General features: G+C 39.6%; 1 protein-coding gene and 2 long non-coding RNA genes across 7 annotated transcripts in view; 2 read left to right on the top strand and 1 right to left on the bottom strand.

Moving 5' to 3' along the window:
• Positions 1-2778: 2778 nt before the first annotated feature.
• Positions 2779-3938, top strand: LOC117184700 (uncharacterized). Of its 2 annotated transcripts, XR_004470125.1 has the most exons (3): positions 2779-3355; positions 3432-3480; positions 3542-3938. It is a non-coding gene; the product is annotated as an uncharacterized lncRNA (long non-coding RNA). The 2 variants fall into 2 exon arrangements; XR_004470124.1 differs by lacking the exon at positions 2779-3355 and having other exon boundaries at positions 3362-3480.
• A 2455-nt stretch (positions 3939-6393) lies between these two features.
• Positions 6394-25442, top strand: part of Graf (GTPase regulator associated with FAK) — a 256594-nt gene continuing 237545 nt past the window's right edge. Inside the window, exons 1-2 of one of the 4 annotated variants that reach the window (XM_033383660.1) lie at positions 6394-7144; positions 15718-16055. In XM_033383660.1, coding sequence (XP_033239551.1) covers positions 15878-16055 — 178 coding nt within the window. In that variant the 5' untranslated portion in view covers positions 6394-7144; positions 15718-15877. The remainder of the gene's footprint in view (positions 7145-15717; positions 16056-25442) is intronic. The other 3 variants (XM_033383661.1, XM_033383664.1, XM_033383662.1) reach the window with 3 other exon arrangements.
• On the bottom strand, positions 8899-14175 carry LOC117184783 (uncharacterized). The gene is made up of 2 exons (XR_004470233.1): positions 13866-14175; positions 8899-9139 (listed from the first exon to the last, which is right to left on the bottom strand). It is a non-coding gene; the product is annotated as an uncharacterized lncRNA (long non-coding RNA).

Below are 25442 nucleotides of genomic sequence, written 5' to 3'. Positions count from 1 at the left end.
TCAGTGAGTTGGCGTTATAGGTAGTGTTCATGCGATTGTTCTGAAAGAAGAGTAGATAATTAATTGTATTGAATAAAAAGATAAGTAGGATAGTTCGAGGTAGGGAAATACAGGGCTAGGTTGATGAGCGCGTACAACTTGCGGTCTAAGCAGAAAATGACTCGCAGGACTCCTCCACCAGGTAACCTCCAAGGACAGATGCAAGCCGGGGACACACAGGGCGCTGAGGGGCGTGAAGACGACAGCTGGAATTTGCCAGGCCAATCGAACGCACTGCCCTCCGAGATTCTCTCAGGAGTAAATGTCGCCATAGCGCAAGCACAGGAGACGTGGAGAGGCAGCATGGCAGATACTCTGAGTAGGACGTTGCAGGAGGAGATCCGTCGCGGCTTTATGGAGCTGATGGGGGCCATAACAGAGGTGATGGCGCCTCTGCGCCAGAACGTGGAATTGATCCAAGATCTGAGATTGGAAAGAGACCAGGGTGAAAACAACGATAATAATAATGGCGATCAGCAGCCTCTAGCTCACCTCAGGCAGAAGCCGAACACAGGGACCATGCCCAAAAGACCCAAGGACGATGACGCATGGAATTCACAGTCGCCTCCAAGGAAGCCGGCGAGGTTGAGCCAGAACTGGCGCCGAGGAATAGCCGATGCGGACCTGGATCCAGGTGCTGGAAGGCAGAGACGGGAGACATCAGGAGACGGCGGAGGTCCAACAGATCTGCCACCATATGAAAGGAGAGATGATTGGAGAGGAGCGAGATGGGGGCGCGTCGACAAATGGGAAATCCACTTCGACGGAGATGGAGATCCAAATAAGATGACGGTGCAGGACTTCGTGTTCAGGGTCGAGTTCCTCCGTAGGCAGAACCGACGGTCGTGGGACGAGGTCCTTGACAACTTTCACCATCTCGTCAAAGGACAAGCGGCGGAGTGGTATTGGCAATTTGTCCGAGAACGGCCTCCGGAAGGATGGGAGGATTTGAAGGACGAGTTGGTGTCCCGGTTCCGAGCAGTGGGTGGCGAGTTCGAGCGGCTACGCACCTTGCATGAGCGAAGACAACAATCTGGCGAATCTGTGGAAGAGTATTTTAGAGCGATGCGCAGACTGGCAGCTAGACTCACCACACCTTTGGTTGAGTCCGAAATGGTGCGAGTCTTGAAGAAGGGGCTCGATGATGAGATCGCCCGCTACGTTTACGCGATCCGAGTCCGGAACGTGGAGCAGCTGAGGGAAGAGTGCCTGGAAGTGGAGTACCACTTTCGCGGACGCGAGCAGAAGTCGACGTTCCGTCCTGTGCCGAAATTCCAATCAGCCGGGAAGCGAGTGGAGGAGCTAGAGCCGGAAACGGAGTTTCTGGATGAAGACGAAGCAAGGATGGTGGAAGAAACGCACCTGGCGAACAAACCCAGGCTGTGTTGCTGGAATTGCGGCCAGTTCGACCACGGATTCCGAGACTGCGTGGCGAAGGAACGCAAAATATTCTGTTACCGCTGCGGGAAACCAGAAATGTTTACTCCAACGTGTCCCAATTGCTCGGGAAACGCACGAGCGGGCATGATGAAAGCGGGAGATCAGCGCTCGGGACAGAAGCCCGCGAAGAAATGAACGATGGTCCACTACTTGATATAGAATTTAAGAATAATAGCACGAATAAATTAAATAAAAATAGTTTGAAGTTTATACCGGCCGAAGAAAGGATGAGGAGATACATACAAATTCGAAACCAGATCTTTGATGACAGGCAGCTGGAGGGGATGCGCGGTGTCAGTCGTAGACTCCAAAAGGCCCGTTCCAGATTTAAGGAAAGGCGACAGACTCGCAAAGAGGTGGCCGAGGCAGTCAGACGAGGAGCAGGACGCGATCCCAGAGTGTTTGCCGAAGTGCAGATAAGAGGACATCGGATTGCTGGACTCCTAGATACTGGGGCATCCGTTAGTGTCTTAGGAAAGGGCAGCCGTGAACTCCTTGCCGACCTTGAGGTGGAAATGGACAATTATGTCTCGATCATCAAGACAGCCTCTGGAGAAGACAGGTCCATAATCGGCAAAACCAAACTCTGCGTAAGATATAACGGAATGAACAAAGAGATCGTGTTTTACGTATGCCCGTACCTAGAGCAAGCCATGTACTTGGGCATTGATTTCTGGAGATCCTTCGCGCTGGCTCCCACAGTCCTCGGAGAAGGGTCCAGTAGATCCAGCGAGGTCCAAGTAGGCGAGATCCAAATGTCACAAATCAGCCAGTACGCCGAACATCGCCCGGAGGACGTGGAAGTGGAAGCTTGGGCCCTGGAAGACACGGAAACCGAGGAGCTGGAGAAGGTAAAGAAGGAGTTTCTGACCTATGAGGATGCCGGAATGGGAACTGCTATAAGCTGGCGAGGAAGCTGCAGTCTTTGACGGAACACGAAGTGCACGCGTTAGATCCCGCGGATAAGCGACACCTCATTCGCGAGCAAATTAAACACAGCCTACACCAAGCGTATGAGCGGAGCAGCCAGCGTTATAACAAACGGGCCCGAGTCTTTTTCGCCAGACCTGGCCAAGAAGTCTACAGGCGCAACTTCACCCTCAGCGACTTTGGCAAAAGCTACAACGCCAAGTTCGCCCGGAAATTTCTAAAATGCAGAGTCGTACGTCCAGTAGGGAATAACGCCTACGAGCTGGAGGATCTGTCGGGGAGGCCGGTGGGGATTTTTCACGCCAAAGACCTAAAATTGTAGCGAAAATTGCAGACTGGGGACTTCAGAGTTAAAAACACTCACTTAAGAATTATCAGATACGTGGGTGTAAGCCTACGTTGGGCGCTGCAAGATCCTCCTAGGCACTGTAATGTCCGAGAATGCCAGCATTTTTGGTGAAGCTCTTCGATGTTTGCGAATAATTCTCCGCGGCCATGGTCGCTCGAATTTTCGCTAGGTGTTGCATGCGAAGATATCGATAGGCGAGACCCTAGAAGCGCTGAGAGGAAGGTATTTTTTTGAACAGAGTGGCAGGGCCAAAATTTAAGGGGAAAGGTTAGCGAAGAGTGGCCACCTGGTCCTGGAGAGTTAGAGTTCCGCGCGCTCTCCGGAGCCGTTGTGAGAGGATTTCCGATCTCATCCCATAACGGAGTCCCGAAGCAACTCACCCACACCCAAAAGAAAAGAGAGCCGCCAGCAGCCCGAATCAGGCCATGCCCTTGAACCTAGTTCAAGGGCGATAGAAGAGAGAGCGATGGGGATCGGCAGCCGGGAGCATTAAACAGAACATCCAAGAGGGGGTTCAGAAAGAAAAATTCCCGCAACGGAGGAGCATGCGCGCCGGGCACAGTGACTTAGCGATTTTTTTTTGTTCTGAAAGAAAAAGTGAGTGGGATGAGGATGGAGTAGTGGCCATCACCCTGCAAAAAAATGAATAAAAGATAAATAAATGTGATTCCAGGGGATCCAGATCAGGGAAAGACCAGGAACCAGGACCAGGAAGCATAAGAGTGAGTCCGCTCCAAAGGGGGAGTAAAGAAACCCCAAATTTATTTTTTTTGTTGGCCGTAGGGAATAGGTCACAGCTCCGCCACCCTGGCTTGTTTTTCCTGCTGGTCTCGAAGGATCAGACCTGGCCACGTAGTGCGGGACCCTCGCCCACTTAGGGAGAAGAAAAAAAGCACATCAACTTATTTACTCCCATTAATTATTTTTGTTAGACGTCTCTAGTTATAAGTATATGTAATTTAAGTCCGTCCCTATTTATTATATATATGTAACCTATTTATTTATATTTATTATATTATTTATTCCTATTAATCTAATTATTTATTAACCGCCAGTAGTACTAAGATGAGGGGGGGATGAATAGGCAGGCCTAGTTTAGAAATGATATCGTGTGAAAATAGGAAATGAAGTGAAGATTATAACGAAGAAATGAATTGTTAAGCGTTTCGTATGGGGGGAAGAGGAGCCACAACAACGAGAGGGTAAGGCTTTTGCCAATGGCAGGGAGATCCGGAAAGTGTGATTCAGATCTCAGGTAGGGTGGGTGCGCCGGGGGTAAAACATCGACACCTCGTCCTGGTCCAAGTCTGTGTTGAGGGAAGACTGTAATGGTGTTTGTCGAGTAGAGTCCGTTTTTTTTCAGTTTTTTTTTCTTGTCGGTTATTTTTGGTGTTACATTTTGTTCGAGATGTCCAATCAGTTGGTTGTTGTGCGACCTGAGGGCTTGGGAAGTATCCAGCCCTGGGATGACTGGCTAGCCGGCCTTGCCCCAAAGAAAAACAAAGGTTCGTAACAATTTCCACGAAAATATGTATTTATCAAGTGGTTTATTTAATTTCTATTCTCTTTAGATATAGATTTACATACACACATATGTCAATATCTCCATCTCCATGTATACATGTGAGTTTTTTCGTGCTCCACGCAAATTTTCAATTTTTCCTGTCAAATGTCTATTAGCAGGTTCTCCAGCTCGGCAGTACAGGACAGAACCAAAATGGATGGTGACATAACTGGGAAATTTTCGGAACGGCAAATCTAAGAATTATCCCCGAAATGGATGGTGGATGGTCGTCAGTGTGAATAGCCTATAAACTATATGGTGGATCGTTTTCCGTTGGACTGTTACACTTCAGGAATTCTTTTGTCGAAAAAAAATTTGTACTGTCAAACCATTAATATGAATGCAGATATTTACAACAAGAAGGGTATACATTTTTTATATTTATTTGCATATCGATACAACATAACGAATTTTAGTTGCAGAAGGAAACATATACATAGATGACTTAATTTTTTGTCATAAGGCCTGCGGGCATTATGACACTTTTAAAAGTGTTTATGTCACTTTTTGTGGACATTAGAACACCATAAGACCCTAAACAATTTATTTTTTTCGGATAAGCAACTGCATGTGCAGTTTCTGCTTGTCTTTTAATATTTTATTTTTTTTTTTACATTGGACATTTACATTATTAATTAATTATAGTTTTGTTGTATTAATTTTGGGGAGAAGTATTGTGGTTGCACTCGTGACTCATTTGAGTGCTCACGCTAGTACTGGACAGGGCCACGGATACGCTACAGTCTTTTATCACTAACCATACATTATATAAATGTGCCAGTTCATCCAACGAACATGACCCGGATCAGAACCGAAGCCCATGGGACGCAATATTCTGTGTTGCGACATGTTCAGTGTATGAACTGGCACATCTATATACTGTATGGTTAGTGCTTTTATGTAGCAAATATAACGCGAACTATTGGTTAACGCCTTCTTAATCTTCAACAATTGTTGCTGGGTTGTTAGTAGTAACTACTTCGAATTTTTTCGAGATCTACCAACAATCTTATATTCAGAGCAAGCTTCTATTTCGAGCGCACGTTGTTTGAAGATCGATAAAAAACTAATTAGAAGATCATTGTGACTAAAACATGTAAAATGCGATACTAAAGGTACTTTTATTGATTATTGATGCACTTTGGAAGTTTTTAGAAATTTAGAACCTTATGACGCTTTTAAATTATGTCGTAGCGCCCGAGGGCGTTATGACATGTACCCAAAATTGACACCAAGGCAATTCAGCTAGTGCATTCTTTATGAAAAATATTTTCTTAGCCAAACTTCAAATTTGGTTCGAAAATAATGGTTCAGGGCAACGAAACTTTTCGCTTTCGAGCAAACAGCTGACGCAGCCCAATTTGCAACAAATTAACTTTTTTTTACCGTTAAAAATTTCTTTTCGATTTGCATGCTGTTAAACAGTTTGTAAACATGTTCAATGCAGAGATTTTGCATCTAAAATATTTTGATCTTCTTAATTCGCGCACTTTCTACCTTCGTTTTGATTCAAAACAAGCAATAGAAAATGTAAAGGCATTTTTATCTTGCTGCTTATTTACGAAGCAATCAGGTCATATGATATTGTTTGCTAGAATTGGTGAGAATATGAAACATATAGATAACCAAAAGTTGCGAAAACTGGAACACCTTTAACGTAAACGGAATGCTTGTGATGAAAGCGTAAAACGAAAAAGTAAGTGCAAACGAAGGCATGCAGTTACAGATATATATTAATTGTAGATATAGTCCGACGTGGTACGATTTTCATATCAGCAATTACAAATTTGATTACATTTATTACAAATTTCAACGCAGACTAAGCTACCACCGCGTGTTTATCTATTGCAAATGAATGCACATTTTTTGTTATAAAATAAATGGATTGAATTTGAATATCATTGTGGCGCCAATCACCTATTCTGCGCATAACAGCACAGTCTTGCTTGTTTCCTCTATCTTTCGATTTCACTTTTTTTTTGGGCGGTTAAATTATTGATATAACCGATAGACATTGCTCCTCGGATTAATATTGTGGTAATAAAGCTGCCTGCGATAAACACTAAAATCTATTCCACAGCTGACGAAACTCACCACGTGGTGAAAGCGCCCGGTAGATCCAGAGCAGTGCAGTGGTTATATTCTTTGTTGTGTGCGTATAGAAAACAACATACTCTTTTTTTATTTTGAACCGTATTATCGCGCTTAAAATAATAATAATAATCGCGCATAATAAAACTGGAAAAAGCATCTGCCTTATTCGGTGAAATTTATCCATAGTGTGTTTATTTGATGAAAAATACCTTGTGTATACAAAATAAAAATAAAGAATATAAATGCACACATCCATGTGTTCCGTGTGTGTGTAGCCCTTTGTGAATAATAGCTTATGAGATACCATATTCAGTAAATTCAAATAAAACCAAATACATTTGTACGTATGCACATGTAGCGTAGCAGCTTGTTTTCTGCCGAACGTCTACATATACAAGCCGAACACAGTTTTGTATAGTTTTAGTACCGCGCAACCAGTTTTTAGCTTAATATGCTTGTATACCTCGCTTGTACATACATACATACATACATACATATGTACATATTCAACAAGTTTCTGCTAAAACTGCAGGGGGCATAAAGGACTTAAAAAAAAAATACGTACATACATATGTACATATGTTTAAGTGCAGTGCGTTTTATTTTAAGTGGTCCAAATTTTTATTTGTGACAGATTGCCTTGTGTAAGAAAACTATACACAAATGTACAAGAAGCGAAAGCAAACCATACATGTTGATTGTGTTAATAAATTGATGGTACACTAAAGGTAATTAAAAGCAAAACATTCTACCAGTGCACATATAAATATACCTGTACATATATCAACAATATTAATATGCACACAAATGTATGCATGGAAGGTATGAGTGAGCGATCACGCCAGGCGGAATTGCTTGCACCTTTTTACGTAAAACTGTACAGCCTTCAACTTATCTTAGTTGAATGTATCGTGTTTGCATTTTGTTTATGTGGCTATGCCACTTCTAAGTACAGCCATGAATGTTTGTACAACAAAATGCATATATTTTTAATATATTTAGCTATGTTAATGGCTGCGAGGTGCTGTTAAGCGCAACAAAGCAAAAAATTCAACTATTCCGATCTTTACTCTTTCACTTACATACATATGTATGTATGTAGGTTAATATGTGCTTACCGACATTTATGAGTTCGATTTTCTAAAGTCTATATAGTCTTTTGAAAAAAAATTAAAATTAATTGAATTTCTTACTGTTGAAAATTTTGGTTTTTTGAACAATACAGTATAGAACATGAGTAAAAAACGTATTATATGAGCTGATTTGTGTCGCTTCGTTGCAGAATTAACAATTGATCGTTTAAGTATAAGTATGAAAGCGAAATCTTTGTAAGGTTAATTATGGGTCTCCCATTTTTACAATACTTTTGGAAACTGGAATTTCTTTTGTAATAAGAATTGGGTGCAGTGACAGGTCTACTTTGGCTCCTATTCAGGAAATCCACTTAACACATTTTCTATTAGTGGTACATATGTTGTAGAGGTCTGCAGGAATAGCAAAAAACCGGCATTCGAATTAACCATGCGCAAAATGCTACGCCTTCAGAGTTTGGGTAAATGATTTCGATGACGTATAACTCATCCCACACATTCAAACGTCTTGGCACGACTTTTGCCTCTACATTTGGGCAGCAGTCAGTGTGGTCAACTTTTAAGAAGAAAAATAGCTGTTTTTGTGATAAAATAATATAATAATATGTTGTTTTATGGTGCAGGTTTTGCAGTTTCAGAAAAAAAATATACATTGCAAAACATATGTAACTAAATATTTTAGATGTTGAGATTTCCGGCTAATATCAATTTTTAAATTTGTATAGAAATGGAATATACAAAATAGCTAAAACTAGCTATATGCACAATAGCTGATTTGGTAACAGTGTTAGGAATAGCCTTCCAAGCAACGAACGCATGGAAAAATTCGAATATTTGAGTCTATTTTGTCACATTTATTTCGTTTTGCGCACCCATTTGTTTTAACTTAAACAACTTAATGCTGGTAACGCGACCGGACAATAATGAGCCAACACAGACTCGCATTCAACTCAATTTTAATTCATTCTACTGGTCTTATGTAGAGCTCTGAATAGACAGGCAAGCGATTCGATTTGGTGGGATTCGGTTCGTTTGATCACTTGAGATCAGCGTCTCAAAACGACTCAAACACGGACTGAACGAATATCGGTATCGTCATATTTAGATCCGAAAGTGTCGGTTTTATTCTCGCTCACTCTGCATTTGATTTTCTGGTAAATAGAGCGAGAAAACAATAAAATAATTCTCTGGTTACCCTGAATTTCGCTCCAGTTTAGGGGTGCCGGGGTATTTCATTGCAGTATCAGTCCCCCATGAAATATAGAATGAATCGTCGACGACAGTCTTGGCTGGGGCAGACTTTTCGCATGAAATGCTATATAAACCGCTACGGAATATAGTTAATCCTACTGAATCCTTGGTAACTAGTCCTGTATGAATTCATGGGTGATTTTTTTTGGGTTCATCATTTATCAGTTTATTTAAAATTGATTAGTATTATTTTACTTGTGTACATATACACATGCACATTTAAGTATAACAAAATTTGTATCCATATTAATTGCAACAATTACCATGACCAGCTCCAGCGGGTAACTCCACAGTAAAAAGCAGCTCAGTACGAGCGGACTTCAAGCAAACAGGCAGCGTTAGCTTGCTGATACGTGGCTTTGGTGGCATCCTCATAAAAATCTAGAAGATGAAATGAAGATTAGAATTTTTTTTTTTTAACTTGATGTCCTACCGTGAAGAAGATGTCGAGAAATTTCTCTAGCAAGTATAGATAGTACTGGTATAGGAAGTGAACCTGGTTGATGTTGTCCTACAGACAGAGAGCGTCAAATACTAATGCGACCATGGTTGTCATATAATAATCAGAATTAGACATAAACAATATTTACAAAGGTCGCCAAATTTATTAAAAAAATCGCAAAAATGATTTCATGGCTTATACAGTAGCGAACAGTGAAATGTGGACACTCATGTTGTCTAACTTTAAACCGATGGCGCGTATTCAAAAACTCAAAAGTCAGTCGGGAAACATTCTTATTGTGTAGATTCATTTATTAGCTGTTAATTAACGTCTCTTTTGTATAAAAAAAGATAGAAGTTAAAACAAAATAAATATAAATGTAAAAAATGCCAAAAATTACTGAAGCCGATAGGGCATATAGCTGCCCTATGGAATTATTATTAGCTAGAATTGGGGTAAGAAAACATTAGTTTTGGCCCTATTTTCCCAAAACTTGGGATGAGCAAGTCTTTTTTAAACAAATTTAAAAGTAGGAGGAGAACCACCCCAAAGGACTATCAAGGTTGGATCGTATTCTTAAACATTGCAGCATCTAAAATCGGTCCGAAATGGCATAAGATATTAGAAGGCAGATTGTTCAGTCAAAAATACGACTTTTGACACTAACAATGCTCCAGAAAACGCGCCAATGGTCCAAACTCAACAAAACTTTGACTGTAAACTATTGGAAAAACTTTGTTTATAATTGATCTAAAATAACCAAGGTTTATTGGGAAAGTAGGGCGAATGATCGTCGCAGAACGCTATAAAAGTTAATGCCTGAAACGAACGGTAATGCAAGGAGACAGCAGGATTTTCTGGGGATGCTTTTTTAATATGAAACCAGAGACCCAAACTGTATCTAAATTGAAAAGAAAACGAGGGGGAACGTTGTGAGTTGCTGCGGACACCGCAACTCTACAGTTATACCCGATACTAAGTCAGTATGGCTCTCCTCCGGCAGACGCCGCTAATATTAAACGACACGACAAAGAGTGCGTGCGAGAGAGACAGAAAATCAGTCTGAGCGTGACGTCGGGCGCTGCGTAGCCACTGCAAATTGATTTGTTCCTTTTGGCTATAAAAATGATCCGATCTTATCCAGATTCAGCAACCAGATAGATATGGTCATTATCTATGATTCTGCGTTTTTAGTTTTCTCGAATCTGCAATATTGTGGATGCAACAGATTCTCGTCCTTTGTGTGGGCGGAAGGGGGTGGGGCGAAATTTTGAGATATAAGTTTTATAGTGAGATCTAACAGAAGTGCGGACACCAAATTTGGTTACTCTAGCCTTAATAGTCTCTGAGATTTATGAATATCCTCAGATCTGCATCCTTTGCGGGGGCGGAAGGGGGTGTGGCGAAATTTTGAAACAAACTCGTCTCGGTCTGATATATTAGGAGTGTGGATACCAAATTTGGTTGCTCTAGCTTTTATAGTCTCTGAGATCTAGGCGCTAATGTTTTACTCTAAGGAAAGCCGCCTATGCTACGTGTGTGTTAGAGAGAGACAGGGCGAGAAAAAATGAAATTGTTTTCTTGATGCTGGCTATAATAATAATACGATCCAATTCAGAATCTGCAGTCTAAAAAAAAATGGTCATTCTCTACGATTCTGCGTTTTTGGTTTTATCGTATCTTGAAAATTGTGGATGCCACAGATTTTCGCCCTTTGTGGGGGCAAAGTTTTGAAATATTTTTGTAGCAGTGACATATCACAGAAGTCTGGATCCAAAACATCGTTGCTCTAGCTCTTATAGTCTTTGAGCATTAGGCGCTGAAGGGGACGGACAGACGGACGGACGGACAGACGGACAGACAGACATGGCTCAATCGACTCGGCTATTGATGCTGATCAAGAATATATATACTTTATGGGGTCGGAAACGATTCCTTCTGGACGTTACACACATCCACTTTTACCACAAATCTAATATACCCCAATACTCATTTTGAGTATCGGGTATAAAAATATTTAACAAATTCATGACATACTCTTGCATATTCATAGAATTAAACGTAATAGCAGAACAATTTTATTTCCGGACTAAAAACATAGAATGCATTTTTTTTGTACAATTATAAAAGTGGTATTCACTAGTGAATGGTATTCAAGTGTATTCTTTTTGATTTAAGGATTCTTTTGAAAGCAAGGACGTTTGGACTCAAACTTTTAATGAGTATGTGTAAAAATTTAATGTAATATGCATATGAGTATGCATATAGTAGATGTGTGGGAGCAACATTCGCGAGAAAAAACAATCTTACAAAACTGGTACAGGGAACGATTTAAAAGAAAGAAAGTTTGTCTTTATTCAATTGGAAATTTATTTTTGTATAACACACATTCAATTGTACTGTACCCTACTATTTCCTGATGACCGACTAAATTATGTTCGACATCATTAGGTTTTCATGGGATGCGCTTAATTCAGGAATCTTTCGTTTTCTTTTGGTGGTCCGATCTCTGTCTTTGTCATCACAATGCTGCTCAATAACGCGATTGTGAACAAATTGATGATGAAAAAGATGATGACTGATAGCGAAGATGAATCCGTATCCAACAAACCCCGAGCATACCTGATAGCAAAAACTATACAATTATTGTATAAGAAACAAATACCACCTAAATTTTCGATCGACGCTTCGCGGTGCGGTCGTGCGGGGTACTGGTACTTAAATTCCCTTTCACGCTATCCTTCGCCCCTGACCGCTACTCGGTTGTCTATTCGGGTTCGTCAATGCCTTGGGCAGCTTTATCGTCTCAGAATTTTTATGTACCTATCCATATCCTAAATCTAAAAAGTTAAGGTAATACAATATCTTATAATACCAGAATTCAAAAATGTTTAAAAAAAGTGTTTTCTGGGATTCACTTAAAAAAGGACCAAAGACATGCCGAAGAAAGAGAGCAACGTTGGGGCAGTTTTACAACCCTCTTGTTCGAAAAACCTTTCACTCATGGGAATATCTAAAAATCTAAAAAATCTTATCTATCTAACGTATCCAATCTGTCACTAAGCGCTAACCAAATTGTGGTGGTATTTTGTTTATTTTTGTTGTGCTGATTATTTGATCATGTATTTGATCAACCGTATTATTTTTAATGTACAAGTACATTTTAAAATGCCCTGAACCCAATGGTCCCATGGCCAAATTGGGGGGGTTCGTTTGACCGAGTCTCGACTCCTACTACAAAACTTAAAAAATAGAATCCCGTGACTCTACAGGGAGCTAACTCCGAAAACCACAATGTGCATATTCCGAGCATACACGAAAAATAAACAGCACAAGGGCGTACCCGAAAGTATTAGGGGCTTTCGTCTGTCTGTTCCAAAAAGATCGCCAACGTGAGGTCTTGAGATGGTAGTCGCCCCACAAAATTCTTTACCCACCCTTCCATGATTTCCAGTTGTGTGAAGGTTCTGGAAATCTCTATAATTCTCACCCTAACCTACGTCACCATGTCACTAGGAAATTATAAGCCTATTCCATATTCATTGCTAACGTAACTTCAATATATTTTCCGGTACTTAAAACTATGCATTCTACCACGTAATCAGGAAAAAACTAGCAAACACAAGTTCTTTCCACCAAATATAAAAAATTATTTAATTTCGACCAGTAGGCAAATCAATGAGAGGAAACAAAATGAATCAATAAAGGATAGAGATAAAAATAAGAGATAAATTTCTATACAAACGATAGGGTATTTGAATGGGATATAGGATATGAGAAATAATGAAATGTTTATGTTGATCAGTGTACTTGTCGATTAAGCTCCAATGCATTAGCGAAATGCATGGAATTCGAGCAATGCAAGCTTAGAGCGGAATTGGTATGAACGCAATTGTTGCGCTCTATTAGCAGAAGCGGCCGGCCGTTGCGCATGCCATTTAGAACTATGCGAATACCGGCGCAAAGGAGAAAATGGAAATTGGGTCTCTTACAGCTTCATTACAGTGGTCCCTAGCTGAAAGGCGCCTTTCGTTGTGAAGCTGTGGAATCAATATTAGTGTGCGCCCATGTTGGAGAGGGATTGGTCAAAAAGGGGGGGCAGTTTTCATTTATTTTTTTTCCTTTTGTCTACCGACAAAATTAATTAAGTTTTGGGAACCTTCACTTGTAGCGGTTCTATCGAGGCAGGACGGTGATGCGGAGATTAATGAAATTTACATCCGAATAGCAGGGTTCGGAAGGAACCAAAAAGAACTGAAAATTAACGCTACACCATGCTAAAAAATCTTAGTCCGGATCCGTAAGATCTTCTTCTAGGCCGTCGCAGAGAGTGAGTTAGCGGACCACACGGGGGGGTGATCTATATAACCTGTATTCACCGAAACTACAAACTTCATAGGTTATGGATAGCGCATGGGTTATGGCCGGTAGGGGTTATGTAACCGGGCAGGTGAATTTTTCCATCGAGTTCCCAAAGGAGAAAAACTCGGCCTCACATCAAGGTCCCACTCCCGTCAAGGGTGGGAGTGGGAGTGTGGGAGTTCTGCAACTTTGGAGGAGCTGGGTGGGCTGCCGATCGTGGCCAGGGCCCAATGGGCGAAACAGAAACAAAACCACGAGGGCTAGAAAAGAACGAATTTTTTCCTACAGTGCACTTGAACATACCGTTTTTCCGACTTTTCCACGGGGACACGAGTTTCGTTATTTTCTGGCAGAGATGTGGGACGCACGGTTTTGCAAAATAATTGGTGACGAGGCATGGCAAATAGGCACTTCAAGCCAGGGTAGTTGCCTTTCCAGTTTTCTCGGCGCACGGCTATTAAGTTCACACGATTTTCGAGAAACACACACAGCATTGGATTTTCGAAGTTTTTTAAAATTTTGCTGTTTAAAAATATATATTTGTTACCGTAGCGGAGACAATCACCGGCTGAAGCGATTCGAATTTTCAAAAGAGAACGAACTTGTGCTTTTGGACTGCTTAAATAAGAGCTAAAAGATGTAAACGTAACGCTTCGAAAGCTTCTCTGCGATGCGCTGCACAGCACTTGGGAAAAGCTTAGCTCAGCTATTTCCTAAGTCGAGCTTGCATACACCCACCCCAACTATGCTGCGGCCTGCATCTCTAATTGGCCCAAGGTTATTGCATGCGATATGCCCGAGCACCATAGCAATAACCTTCCACGGATCTTGACTATCCAATCGCAACCGTTACAACTACACTATGGTCCAGAAGTAGTTTTTTTGTTGGCATAAAGTGTAGCAGTAGTTTCCATTACTGTTAAACCCACGGGCCGGCACTGTAATTCAGCTTATATTACTTGATTGGATATACATATGTATGTACCTATGCCGCTGTGATGACTTTTATACTAGTTTTATATACTGCTGTTTATTAAGTGCATTTTCCAAGAGGTAAGCTAAGGCTTCAAAACGTGTAAGTGAAGTGGAATTTTGTATTTGAAGTTGCTTTCTCGTTTCAGTTGGGTATTTCAGGTGTTGTTATCGTTTTCAATGGACAAAGGCCATTAACAGAAACTGCTGACAATACTCAAGCTTGCCTGAATAAACGGACCATAGTTATTACTTACGATCAAATAGGACATTTATAAGTACAAACTGGCTTTATGTAGGCAAGTCATTTGGCGTCAACTTTCTGATAGTACGCTTATTAATTGTTTCAATTTAAAAGCTGGCCAAAAATATTCAGTTAAGTTTTAACGATTTTTTTAAAAATTAATTAAATTAAATTATTTCCATGTATTTTGGTTAAACTCCTGCAGAAGTGTTTGCAAAGCACATTTACGACCCACACGTTATATATTTATTCTTAATCGGCAAAAAGTTCTCTTTTTTTTGGTTTTCTTGGTCAAAATCAATCTTATAGCTACCATAGTAACACAGTAAACATACGTTTGTATATGTTCTTGCTTTGTGACGTGGGGAGGGGCATGTTTGGAGCCTAACAAAAAGACAGAATGAAATTCGAAATAATATAAAAATAAAAAATTTTGGGGAAACAAACTATTTGTATTGATTCTTGACTTTTTGAACATTTTACAATATATACACCTAATTCTGTTTTTACACGGTAGATTGGTTCCTAAAAAAACCGTGTAAAAAAGACATTGATCGTATTCAGAAATAGGTGACTGGTTCCTTATCTCTAAAACTTATTCAAATTACGAAACGTTGGAAAAACAAATTTGCATAAAAAAAATGTCTTTAATTTGTATTGATAGTTAAAATACTAACACATTTGTATTGCAAAAATGTAATCCCCTTAAAAAGGGAATTCTCCTACATTTTTGCTATCTAAAATTGCTCTGACCAGTAAATTTGCTTGTATGTATATACATATGTATGTATACACAAAAAAACACTTTCTTGTTTTTATTTGGTTTCTATATGTGTTTTGTTATTTTAAACCATTCTAAATGGAATAAAATTGTGTAAAAATTTAAAATTTAAAATTTTTGATTTTCAAACCGTGTTATTTCAAAACCGTGTAAAAAAGGACCGTGTAAAATAACAATTAGGTGTATACAAAAATGTACATAAACGAAAAGAGCAGCAAATCATTCAACGGTATAAAAAAATATTAAATAAAGAAAAGAAAAATATTAAAAAGCATCTAAACCAGAGAAAACAGATACAAAATACGAAAACCACTGAAAATGGGTGGAGGAAAGGATATACGTCGCGGCTTGGAGCCTTTGGAATTTGAAGAATGCATTGTCGATAGTCCAGAGTTTCGTGACAATTTAAATAAACATGAAAAGGAGCTGGATCATACTAGTCACCAGATAAAGCGAATCATCAAAGAGGTCAAAGATCTTATGAGTGCGGCAAAAGGTGAGTAAAAGGCAACTCATATATACATTTTTACCAATTATTGCATACATACAAGTTAAGATTCTCAGCTACACTAATGTATGACATTAAAATCTGTCCCTCTCAAATTGGCACTCGTAAACCCTCCTTCAACTCGATCTTACTGAGTTAAAGATGTGGTATATACAGTGGGCTGCAAAAGTGAGTACATACTCATAATCACTGACTTTCGCCTCCCATAACAGGCAAACGAATAAAGCCAAACAAACCAAATTTGTTCCCCATATAAATACTTGTATTCTTAACAAATAAGCAATAATTACAAGAACGAGTAAAAATTTGTCATAGAATGAAAAGTAAAAAACCAAAAGAACTCGCATGTACTCGGTTTTGCACTTTTTCATAAAAATTAAAGTAAATCATAATAAACGTGCTACCATGTAAAGCAACTTCAGACCATAGTAATAAGGAATAATATGAAATATTGAAATATTATGGTCTGAAGTTGCTTTACATGGTAGCACGTTGGACCTCTACAAAAAATTTATGTTATTCAGTTCAGAAAGGAATATTTACAACTTCTACAAGCCTAGCTTCTTAATTTTCCGGAGAAATATATTTATCCCGAATTTAACTAACTTTTTTACAAGAGAGGAATCCGAAGCAAATTGCGAAAATTTTTCGAGAATGACTGGTTAATCAAAATTTTAAATTGCTGGAGTGGTTATCTCAAAGAACCGAACTTAATCCGATGGAAAACCTACGGTCAATCGTGAAACGACGGCTTGCGCACTACGAATCAGCGCCATCTAACCAAGGCGATCTCTGGGGATGTATAGATGCGAAATGCAATCGTATTCCAAAAGATATTTTTGGGAATTTGATAGAGAACATTCCAAACCGTATTAAAAAAGTAATATCTAATATGGGTCTATGCACGACGACAAGTTCGGGCACGTTTTCTCTCTCACCCGCACGCACTATTTGTCGCTCAATGTAGCCATACTGAGTTGCGGTCGCAGCGGCAATTCTCAATTTTCCCCCTCGTTTACCATTTATAACCATGTATACCTATCACTTTTTACCGCCGTTCTCCATACTTTTTTCATAATCACTAGGTAATCACGTCCTTCAAGGAGTTTCGACATTATATAACCAGGAGTGTTTTAACGTTTATCAATCGTTGGTCTGAAGAATTTGATTGCCCATATATTACTAAAACACTCAAAATCTCATAAGTATGTCTGACACCCTAATTACACTGACATGAGCTACCTATCGATAGTTGAGTTAACTCAATAACTCAGGATGGGTGTTTACACCTGCATGAAATTGAGTTATTGAGTATAGAGTCTGACTACTGACACGTGTGTTACCAACAATATTTTATAAATCAACCAAACTACGGAAATTGAAATTAAACTGGACGCAAAAGACTTGACTATGTTTTCTGTGGAAAAACAATATGGAAAAGAGAAGAGAATAGCAATAGCCTTATATTCCATATGATCCTCGTCGGAATATCGCACGATACGGAGTCTCTTCGTTGTGTCCAAATCCATTTTTGTGCGCTATTGCTCAGTTTTTGACAAACGGCATCGCGAAACAGGGATCATAAAGAATCAAGAACATCCCGTGCAGGAACTTGGGATGGGGAACAGGGAAATATTCGGAAAAAAGAGCAAACGGCACTAAAACGCTAGCATAACTCAACTTTTAAACACCTCTAAGCCTCTATAATTATAACTATAATAAGATCAAAACTCTAGCTCTATTATTCTTGTCTGTGGAGCCCATAATACAAAGAACGAAAAGGTATTATTGAATCTATGCAAAAACAATTTGCAATTTTTGCCTTTCGCAATCTGAACTAAGACTCTTGGAGACTCTTGCTACCATACCGATCCAAGTAAAAATATACTGAGCTTCTTTCACTATCGCAGAATAGTCAGTTCCTTCTTGGACAGATTTATTTTTCTGTTCGCTTGTACATATTTCTGTTTTATGTCTTATGTAAATTTTTAATAACTTTTTTTTTTATGGCAATGAATATTTTTTCAGAGGTGAAATTGTTTTTTTTTTATATAAGTCACAACTAGTTTTGAACAACTTTTGAAATTAAGAAAAGACGATGAATGCAGCCATCAATCGGTCTAAAAAACTTTTCAGCTTAAGCTTACTGTCTGGACAATATTAGACATTCAAATAAGAGTGTAATTATTTTTTGCATCCTTTTTTTTTAATCAAAATTTGTAATTAAAAAACTGTTTTTATATTGGCACGTTAATATGGCGTCGTTATATTTTTTAATATAATTGATATATACCACACGGTATGTAACGGAATGTGTTGAAACGGCCATACATTTCAATAAACAAAACCTTCAGCAAAGCTCACAAATAAAAAAAAAAATTCATTAAATTTTGGAACTTCAAATTTATCAGAAAAAGTAGGTCTGATGTTGATGAAGAGTGATATCAAAAATTAATGGATAAATATACAACATGATGAAGTCGTTACATCAAAATCTTCTCTGTAAACAGCTCGTATAAACTTACTTATAAGCTACAAATTGAAGGAATGATTTATATGTATACTATTATACACTAGTCGGCATAATTATTTTGACGAATTAAAAATCGGGTATTTTTTGGCATAGCTTTTTTGTGACTTTATTAAGAATTTTTGATTTATTTTTCTTTAAAATATATAACTTATAGAAGCTTAAAAATAAGGAAACAAATATATTTGTATTCAAACTTAAATAGATTTTAATTAATAAGTAGTTTCACAGTATGGAATAAGTATTTTGACAAGATTGTTTAATTTAAATAACAAAGTTTAAACTTTACAAAAGGGAATGAATTCAGCAAAATTTTATAAAATATATATCCTCCTTTATCTTCAATAACTTTTTATAGTCGCCGTGTTACCGAATCCACTAAATTTTGAAGGATCTCCGGAGATACCGCTTGCCAAAGGGAAGTGAGCTCAGAAATTGTCTTTTCTCTCTTTCTTTCTTTCTCTCGTATTGTTGAACGAAACTGTTCTTTTGCGTTTTAAAACAAACCAGACGTTTTCAATAATATTCAAATCTGGACTTTGAGGAGGCCAGTTCAAGGTGGTAACACCAACATCCCTCAAAAATGTGGTAATCATACGGGCTTTGTGGCCTGGGGCATTATCCTGTTGCAGGATTAAACACTCTCCAATCAGCCTATTACCGGAGGGGAATGCGTGTTCATGTAGGGTAAATAAATAATTGTCCTGGTTCATTGAGCCCGTGATAGGAATAAAGTCTCCTAGCCCACTGTATGCAACACATCCCCAAAACATGACAGAGCCTCCGCCACGGCTCACTTTTTTAAAAACCGTTTACTTTTTCTTTGCTTTGTTGGCATTCTTATAAAAAATTTAGTTTTTTATGAGTTATACTCAAATGAGATTTTATCAGTCCACAAAACGCTTCTCCAAAACTTCTTTGGCTTATGCGCATACTCCTTTGCAAAGGCCAGTCTTTTTAGTTTGTTTGCCTTTGTCATAAACAGCACGTCCTTGGACTTAGAGGTATTAAAATTTCATTTCTTTAAACGTCGTCAGGCTGCATCAACTGATTGGGTTCTCTGCGGTCAAGTTGAAGAAGTCTGCAGCAATTTAAGGCTTCAGAAACACATTTTTTGTAAATGCTCGTAGGACTCGGACTTCAGTTGGAGTTGTTTTACGCTTGGCGCATGATCTGGTTAAATTTCTGAAACCATTATTTTTTTAAACTTATTACATTTATAGTGAACAGTTTCGTTCAACAAGACGAGAGAAAAGATAATTTCTGAGCTCACTTCCCTTTGGCAAGCGGTATCTCCGGAGATCCTTCAAAATTTAGTGGATTCGGTAACACGGCGAGTATAAAAAGTTATTGAAGATAAAGGAGGATATATATTTTATTAAATTTTGCTGAATTCATTCACTTTTGTAAAGTTTAAACTTTGTTATTTAAATTAAACAATCTTGTCAAAATACTTATGCCATACTGTGAAACTACTTATTAATTAAAATCTATTTAAGTTTGAATGCAAATATATTTGTTTCCTTATTTTTAAGTTTCTATTAGTTATATATTTTAAAGAAAAATAAATCAAAAATTCTTAATAAAGTCACAAAAAAGTTATGCTAAAAAATACCCGATTTTTACTTCGTCAAAATAATTATGCCGACTAGTGTATGTGTAATTCGATATAATTTTATTTTAATTTCGCTTTTATCTGAACTTTGCTTGCTTTTATCAAAAGGAACATTATCCTAAGCAGAAATAAGAAAATATTCCGAAATTCTTAAAAGGTATTATTGCTTTGTGCAGATAGCTATAACGCTGATAATGACACTGATAACGCTGATATCCCATAAAGTATACAAATCCGCTACATACATACATACAAAACTGAAATCCTTCTGTCTGTTTCTATACAAACTAGTCGCTTAGCTTGAAAGCTATCTACCTATAACTAAGCTAAAACACATGCTTTTTGATGTACGCACCCTAAAAGTTATCAAGTCAATACGTAATATTTCTACTATAGGAACAAAGGAGCGGGAACGTTAAAAGCCTGGTCCGACCCGCGGCTCTACTTTTATACCTGGTACTTAGTCAGTGTACGTATACAGGGGTGGTCAAAAGTATTTACACAGCGAGTTTTTTTTTTGCATGTTCAAGTTTAGGAGTTGTTTTTGTTGTTGTTGAAATCAAAATACAAAAAAAAAATTTACGGGCAAAAAGCTTGATCTACTAGGAATTGGTTGAAAGAAGAACTGGAAAAGTAACTGTTAATAGACTAAAAATAGAAGCATGTGAACTGTTGTCAAAAGTATTTACACAAATTTGCATTGCTTCAGAAGTATTTACACAATGCAAATTAGAGCTTATTCTTAGACTTGGTTTGACTTAGTGCAGTCGTTTTTTCGTTTATTGCAGTTTCAATAAGTAAATTTAATTTAAAATTAACTTAGTAAAATGGTGAAGACAATGGAGTTGTCTGTTGAAACTCGATCCGAGATCGTTACAAAATTTAAAAGCGAGATTTCAGCGTCGGAACTGGCCGAAACTTACAAAATTTGTAGAAAAACCGTTTATAATCTGGAAAAGAAAAAGGACAGGAATGGAAATTTACAGAATTTAAAAAGAAGTGGAAGGAAACAAGCGATGGATGAACAGGAATGTAGACGTTTAATTGGCATAGTCGATAAAAATCCGTCCATAAGCCCAGTTAAATTGTCTGCAGATTCGCAACAATTGATTGGCAAAAAAGTCTGTGACGCTTCAATACGTCGGGGATTGAAGGAGATCGACATACGAACGTATACAGTGCGAAAAATAATAATAATAATAATAATTTCCGAGGCAAATAAAGCAAAACGCCTCTCATTCGCATTGGAATACGTTAAAAAACCAACCAACAGTTATCTTTTCCAATTCTGCTCTCATTTAATTGCTAGTAGATCAATCTTTTTGGCCAAAAAGTTTTTTTATACCCGATACTCAAAATGAGTATTGGGGCATATTAGATTTGTGGTAAAAGTGGATGTGTGTAACGTCCAGAAGGAATCGTTTCCGACCCCATAAAGTATATACATTCTTGATCAGCATCAATAGCCGAGTCGATTGAGCCATGTCTGACTGTCCGTCCCCTTCAGCACCTAGTGCTCAAAGACTATAAGAGCTAGAACAATGATGTTTTGGATCCAGACTTCTGTGATATGTCACTGCTACAAGAATATTTCAAAACTTTGCCCCGCCCACTACCGCCCCCACAAAGGGCGAAAATCTGTGGCATCCACAATTTGGACCATACGAGAAAACTAAAAATGCAGAATCGTAGAAGATGACTGTATCTTCTAGAGTGCAAAATCTGAACCAGATCGTATAATTATTATAGCCAGAATCAAGAAAACAATTTCATTCTTTCTTGCTCTGTCTCTCTCTAACACACAGGTTTTATGGTCGGTTTTGCCAATTGCAAAATATGAGTTCAAGGATCTCAGAACCTATAAGAGCCAGAGCAACCAAATTTGGTATCCACACTCCTGTGATATCGGACCTTAACCATTTTGTGTCAAAATTTCGCCACACCACCTTCCGCCGCCGCAAAGGACGAAAAACTGTTGCATCCACAATATTGAGGATACGAGAAAACTAAAAACGCAGAATCATAGATAATGATCATATCTATCAGATTGCTGAATCTGGATCAGATCAGATCATTTTTATAGCCAAAGGGAACAAATCAATTTGCAGTGGCTACGCAGCACCCGACGTCACGCTCAGACTGATTTTCTGTCTCTCTCGCACGCACTCTTTGTCGTTTCGTTTAATATTAGCGGCGTCTGCCGGAGGAGAGCCATACTGACTTAGTATCGCGTATAACTGTAGAGTTGCGTTGTCCGCAGCAACTCACAACGTTCCCCCTCGTTTTATTTAGCTTTCAACAACCACAGGAAAAGCTCCTGAAATTGAACATGCAGAAAAAAACTCGTTGTGTAAATACTTTTGACCACCCCTGTATGTGAGCTAATGATGCATGTAACTTTTAGCCTGTTTACACTGGGGTTGCGTTATACGTTATAGCGTGTTGCCGGAGACGCAGTTGTTCTTACATACGATAAGCATTGGATGCAGTGGTGTCACAAAATTGTGTCCTTTTTGAACGCAGGAGTGTCTATTCGGAATATACAAATATTTTTGCCCTTAACAGAACATTTTTGTGCTATCACCACTAAGAACAAAAAAAAGATAGCAGAATTCATCAGCTAAGTCAGATATTTCAAATTTTTTTTAAGTTTAATTAAGTAAATAACTAAAGTAGGTTAGGTAGAGGTTAGGTAGAGGTTAGGTAGAGGTTAGGTAGAGGTTAGGTAGAGGTTAGGTAGAGGTTAGGTAGAGGCGGCTGCCAGGCTCGCTCGGAGCCCGTCACACTTAGGCCGGTTTCGGCCCGTTGTGATACCGCTTGGGATCATTCCCTCCCTGCAGTGAGATTTCCTGTCAACAGTTGTCCCATCCAGATGCTCTTATAAAGTTTGGGATCTTTCTGGGACACAGCGTGGACATCTCCGAGATGTCGTTCAGAAAGGCGGAGCCCAAGTGATGCAGCCTCCTTCTGCTGAGAGCTGGACAGGAACAGAACAGGTGTTCCACTGTCTCCTCCTCGTCCTCATCTCTGCAGCTGCGGCAGAAAAGGCATACAAATATCCTCCTTATCTTGGAGAAGGGGGGTCGTAGTACCAGATCTCGCCATCTGGTCCGCTATGCAGTTGCCCTCGATGTCCCGTTGGCCCGGGACCCATATAAGGCTGATAGCAAGTTGCTGAGCCATCTCGTGAAGAGATTTGGGGCACTTCGCCACACACTTCGTCTCTATGAGGGATAATTGTGCTGAATGGAGTCTCCGTGTGCTCCCTTGGAACTTGATAGTCCATTCTTGCTGGGACCATGGTGTTTTTATTTAGTATAGATGAGTGACCTATGTGTTGAGGTACCCATTGTTCAGAGTCCCTAAGACGTATTGCTGCCATTTCTGCCCGCTCCTTTCCTGCAAGGTAAAGGCTCTGGAGGCATAACATGGCGTTTAGCTTGTATTTTTTTTTTGTAAAAACACGAGATCCGTTTTCGAGGGATTTAGTCCCAATCCGCGCGATTCTGTCCATCCGGACAATCGAGCAAGCTTTGCGATTATTAGGTCGCATAGTGTTTGGGGATATTTCCCCGCAAAGATAATTTCAACGTCATCCGCGTATGCCACTACTTTACACCCCCTCTTCCAGGTCGAGGAGACAGAACTCCCCCTTGCGGGGTTCCTCTGTTGACATACCTTGACTGGGTGGACGATCCCATCGATGATGTCATCGTCCTGCGTATGAGCAATTGATCAATGAGCATCACCAAGTGACGGTCCACCCCCAGGTCAGTCAGGGCTTCTGTAATGGCTCCCGCACATCATGAAGTGCCGTTTCCGTGGATTTTCCTTTCCGGTAGGCATGCTGCGCACTTGAGTACAGCTGGGGACTTATGGTAGTCCGTAATTGTAACCCGATAAGTCTCTCAAAGGTTTTGAGTAGGAAAGACGATAAACTGATTGGTCTAAAGTCTTTCGGGGTTGAGTGTGAGGCTTTGCCTGCTTTAGGGATGAAAACTATCCTAGCCTTAAGGCATGCTTGCGGTATTGTGCATTGTAGCCAGTTGACGGCCGTATCCCCGGCCTTCTGAAGTTAGGCCGGGATTACCTGGTCCGGGGCTGGCGATTTATACGGGTTGAAGCTTTACTGCCCAACTTATGTTCCGTTTTGTAAGGATATGGTCCATCGATTCTACCGATCCCTCTCCTTGGAGGTGTGTCGGCTCGGTGGTTGTGCATCCGGGGAAATGCGTGTCGAGCAGAATGTGTAGGGACTCCTCACTAGAGTTGGTCCACGTGCCATCATTCTTTTTGAGGTAACCTACCGAGGGGGTAGTTTTTGAGAGAACTTTCCGGAGTCTTGCGGCCTCCGAAGTTTCCTCGATTTTTGCCAGGAGGCTCTTTTTGCCTTCCTCGCTTCCTTTTTGTATAGTGCTAGACTGGTTTTAGCTTAGCTCTTGTGGCTCTATTGAATAGAGTCCTACAAGTTCTACGAAGGGTGTCTAGTTGCTTAAATCACCAGGGCGGTTTCTTTTTCCCCCCTTGGTCTGGTAGAAGGGCATGCTGCCTTGTAGGCTTTGTTGCACGCATCCGTAAACCTGTTCACAAGAAGGTTTAGGCTGTCTTCCGTGTTCGGGCAATTAGGGGCGTTAGGAGGGAGTAGTTTCTCCAGGGTTGTGCTATATTTTTTTCCCAGTTGGCTACTCTGGGGTTGATATAGTCGGTGGGTTTGGGGATCTTGAAGGATAATATCGATATACCTGTGGTCTGGGAAGGATTGGTCTCCTAGGACTTTCCAACTTTTGATTGTGTCTAGCGGTTTGTTTGACACTAGCGTGAGGTCAATGACCCCCTGCCGATTTTTAATTATAAACGTGGGGTCGTTGCCCCAATTGCAAATGAATAAATTTGAGTTTAGGATGAAGCTGAACAGTGACTCACCCCTTACATTCGTGTCCTTGCTCGCCCATTGGGTGTGTTGGGCGTTGGCATCACAATCTATAAGTAGGTCTTTGCCCGTCCTTTCGATGTCGCTGGCTATTTTGCGAACAAGGTCGTTGGTGGATCATCCTCCTCGTGGGCCATATAGGACGCCACCAGCCTGAGATGATTCCCGTTTAGCTCTAGGCTTGCCGCCGTGTTATCGCCATCGCTATAATTATGGAGCAGAAAGATATTTAAATGCTTTCTCGCAAGTATGCAGGTACGGATTTTACCTTCATTGTGGGATACAATGATCTTGTATTCC

This window comes from Drosophila pseudoobscura, chromosome X (genome assembly GCF_009870125.1).
Source record: "Drosophila pseudoobscura strain MV-25-SWS-2005 chromosome X, UCI_Dpse_MV25, whole genome shotgun sequence".
Classification (NCBI taxonomy): Eukaryota; Metazoa; Arthropoda; class Insecta; order Diptera; family Drosophilidae; genus Drosophila; species Drosophila pseudoobscura.
This window is presented reverse-complemented; position numbering and strand designations above follow the sequence as displayed.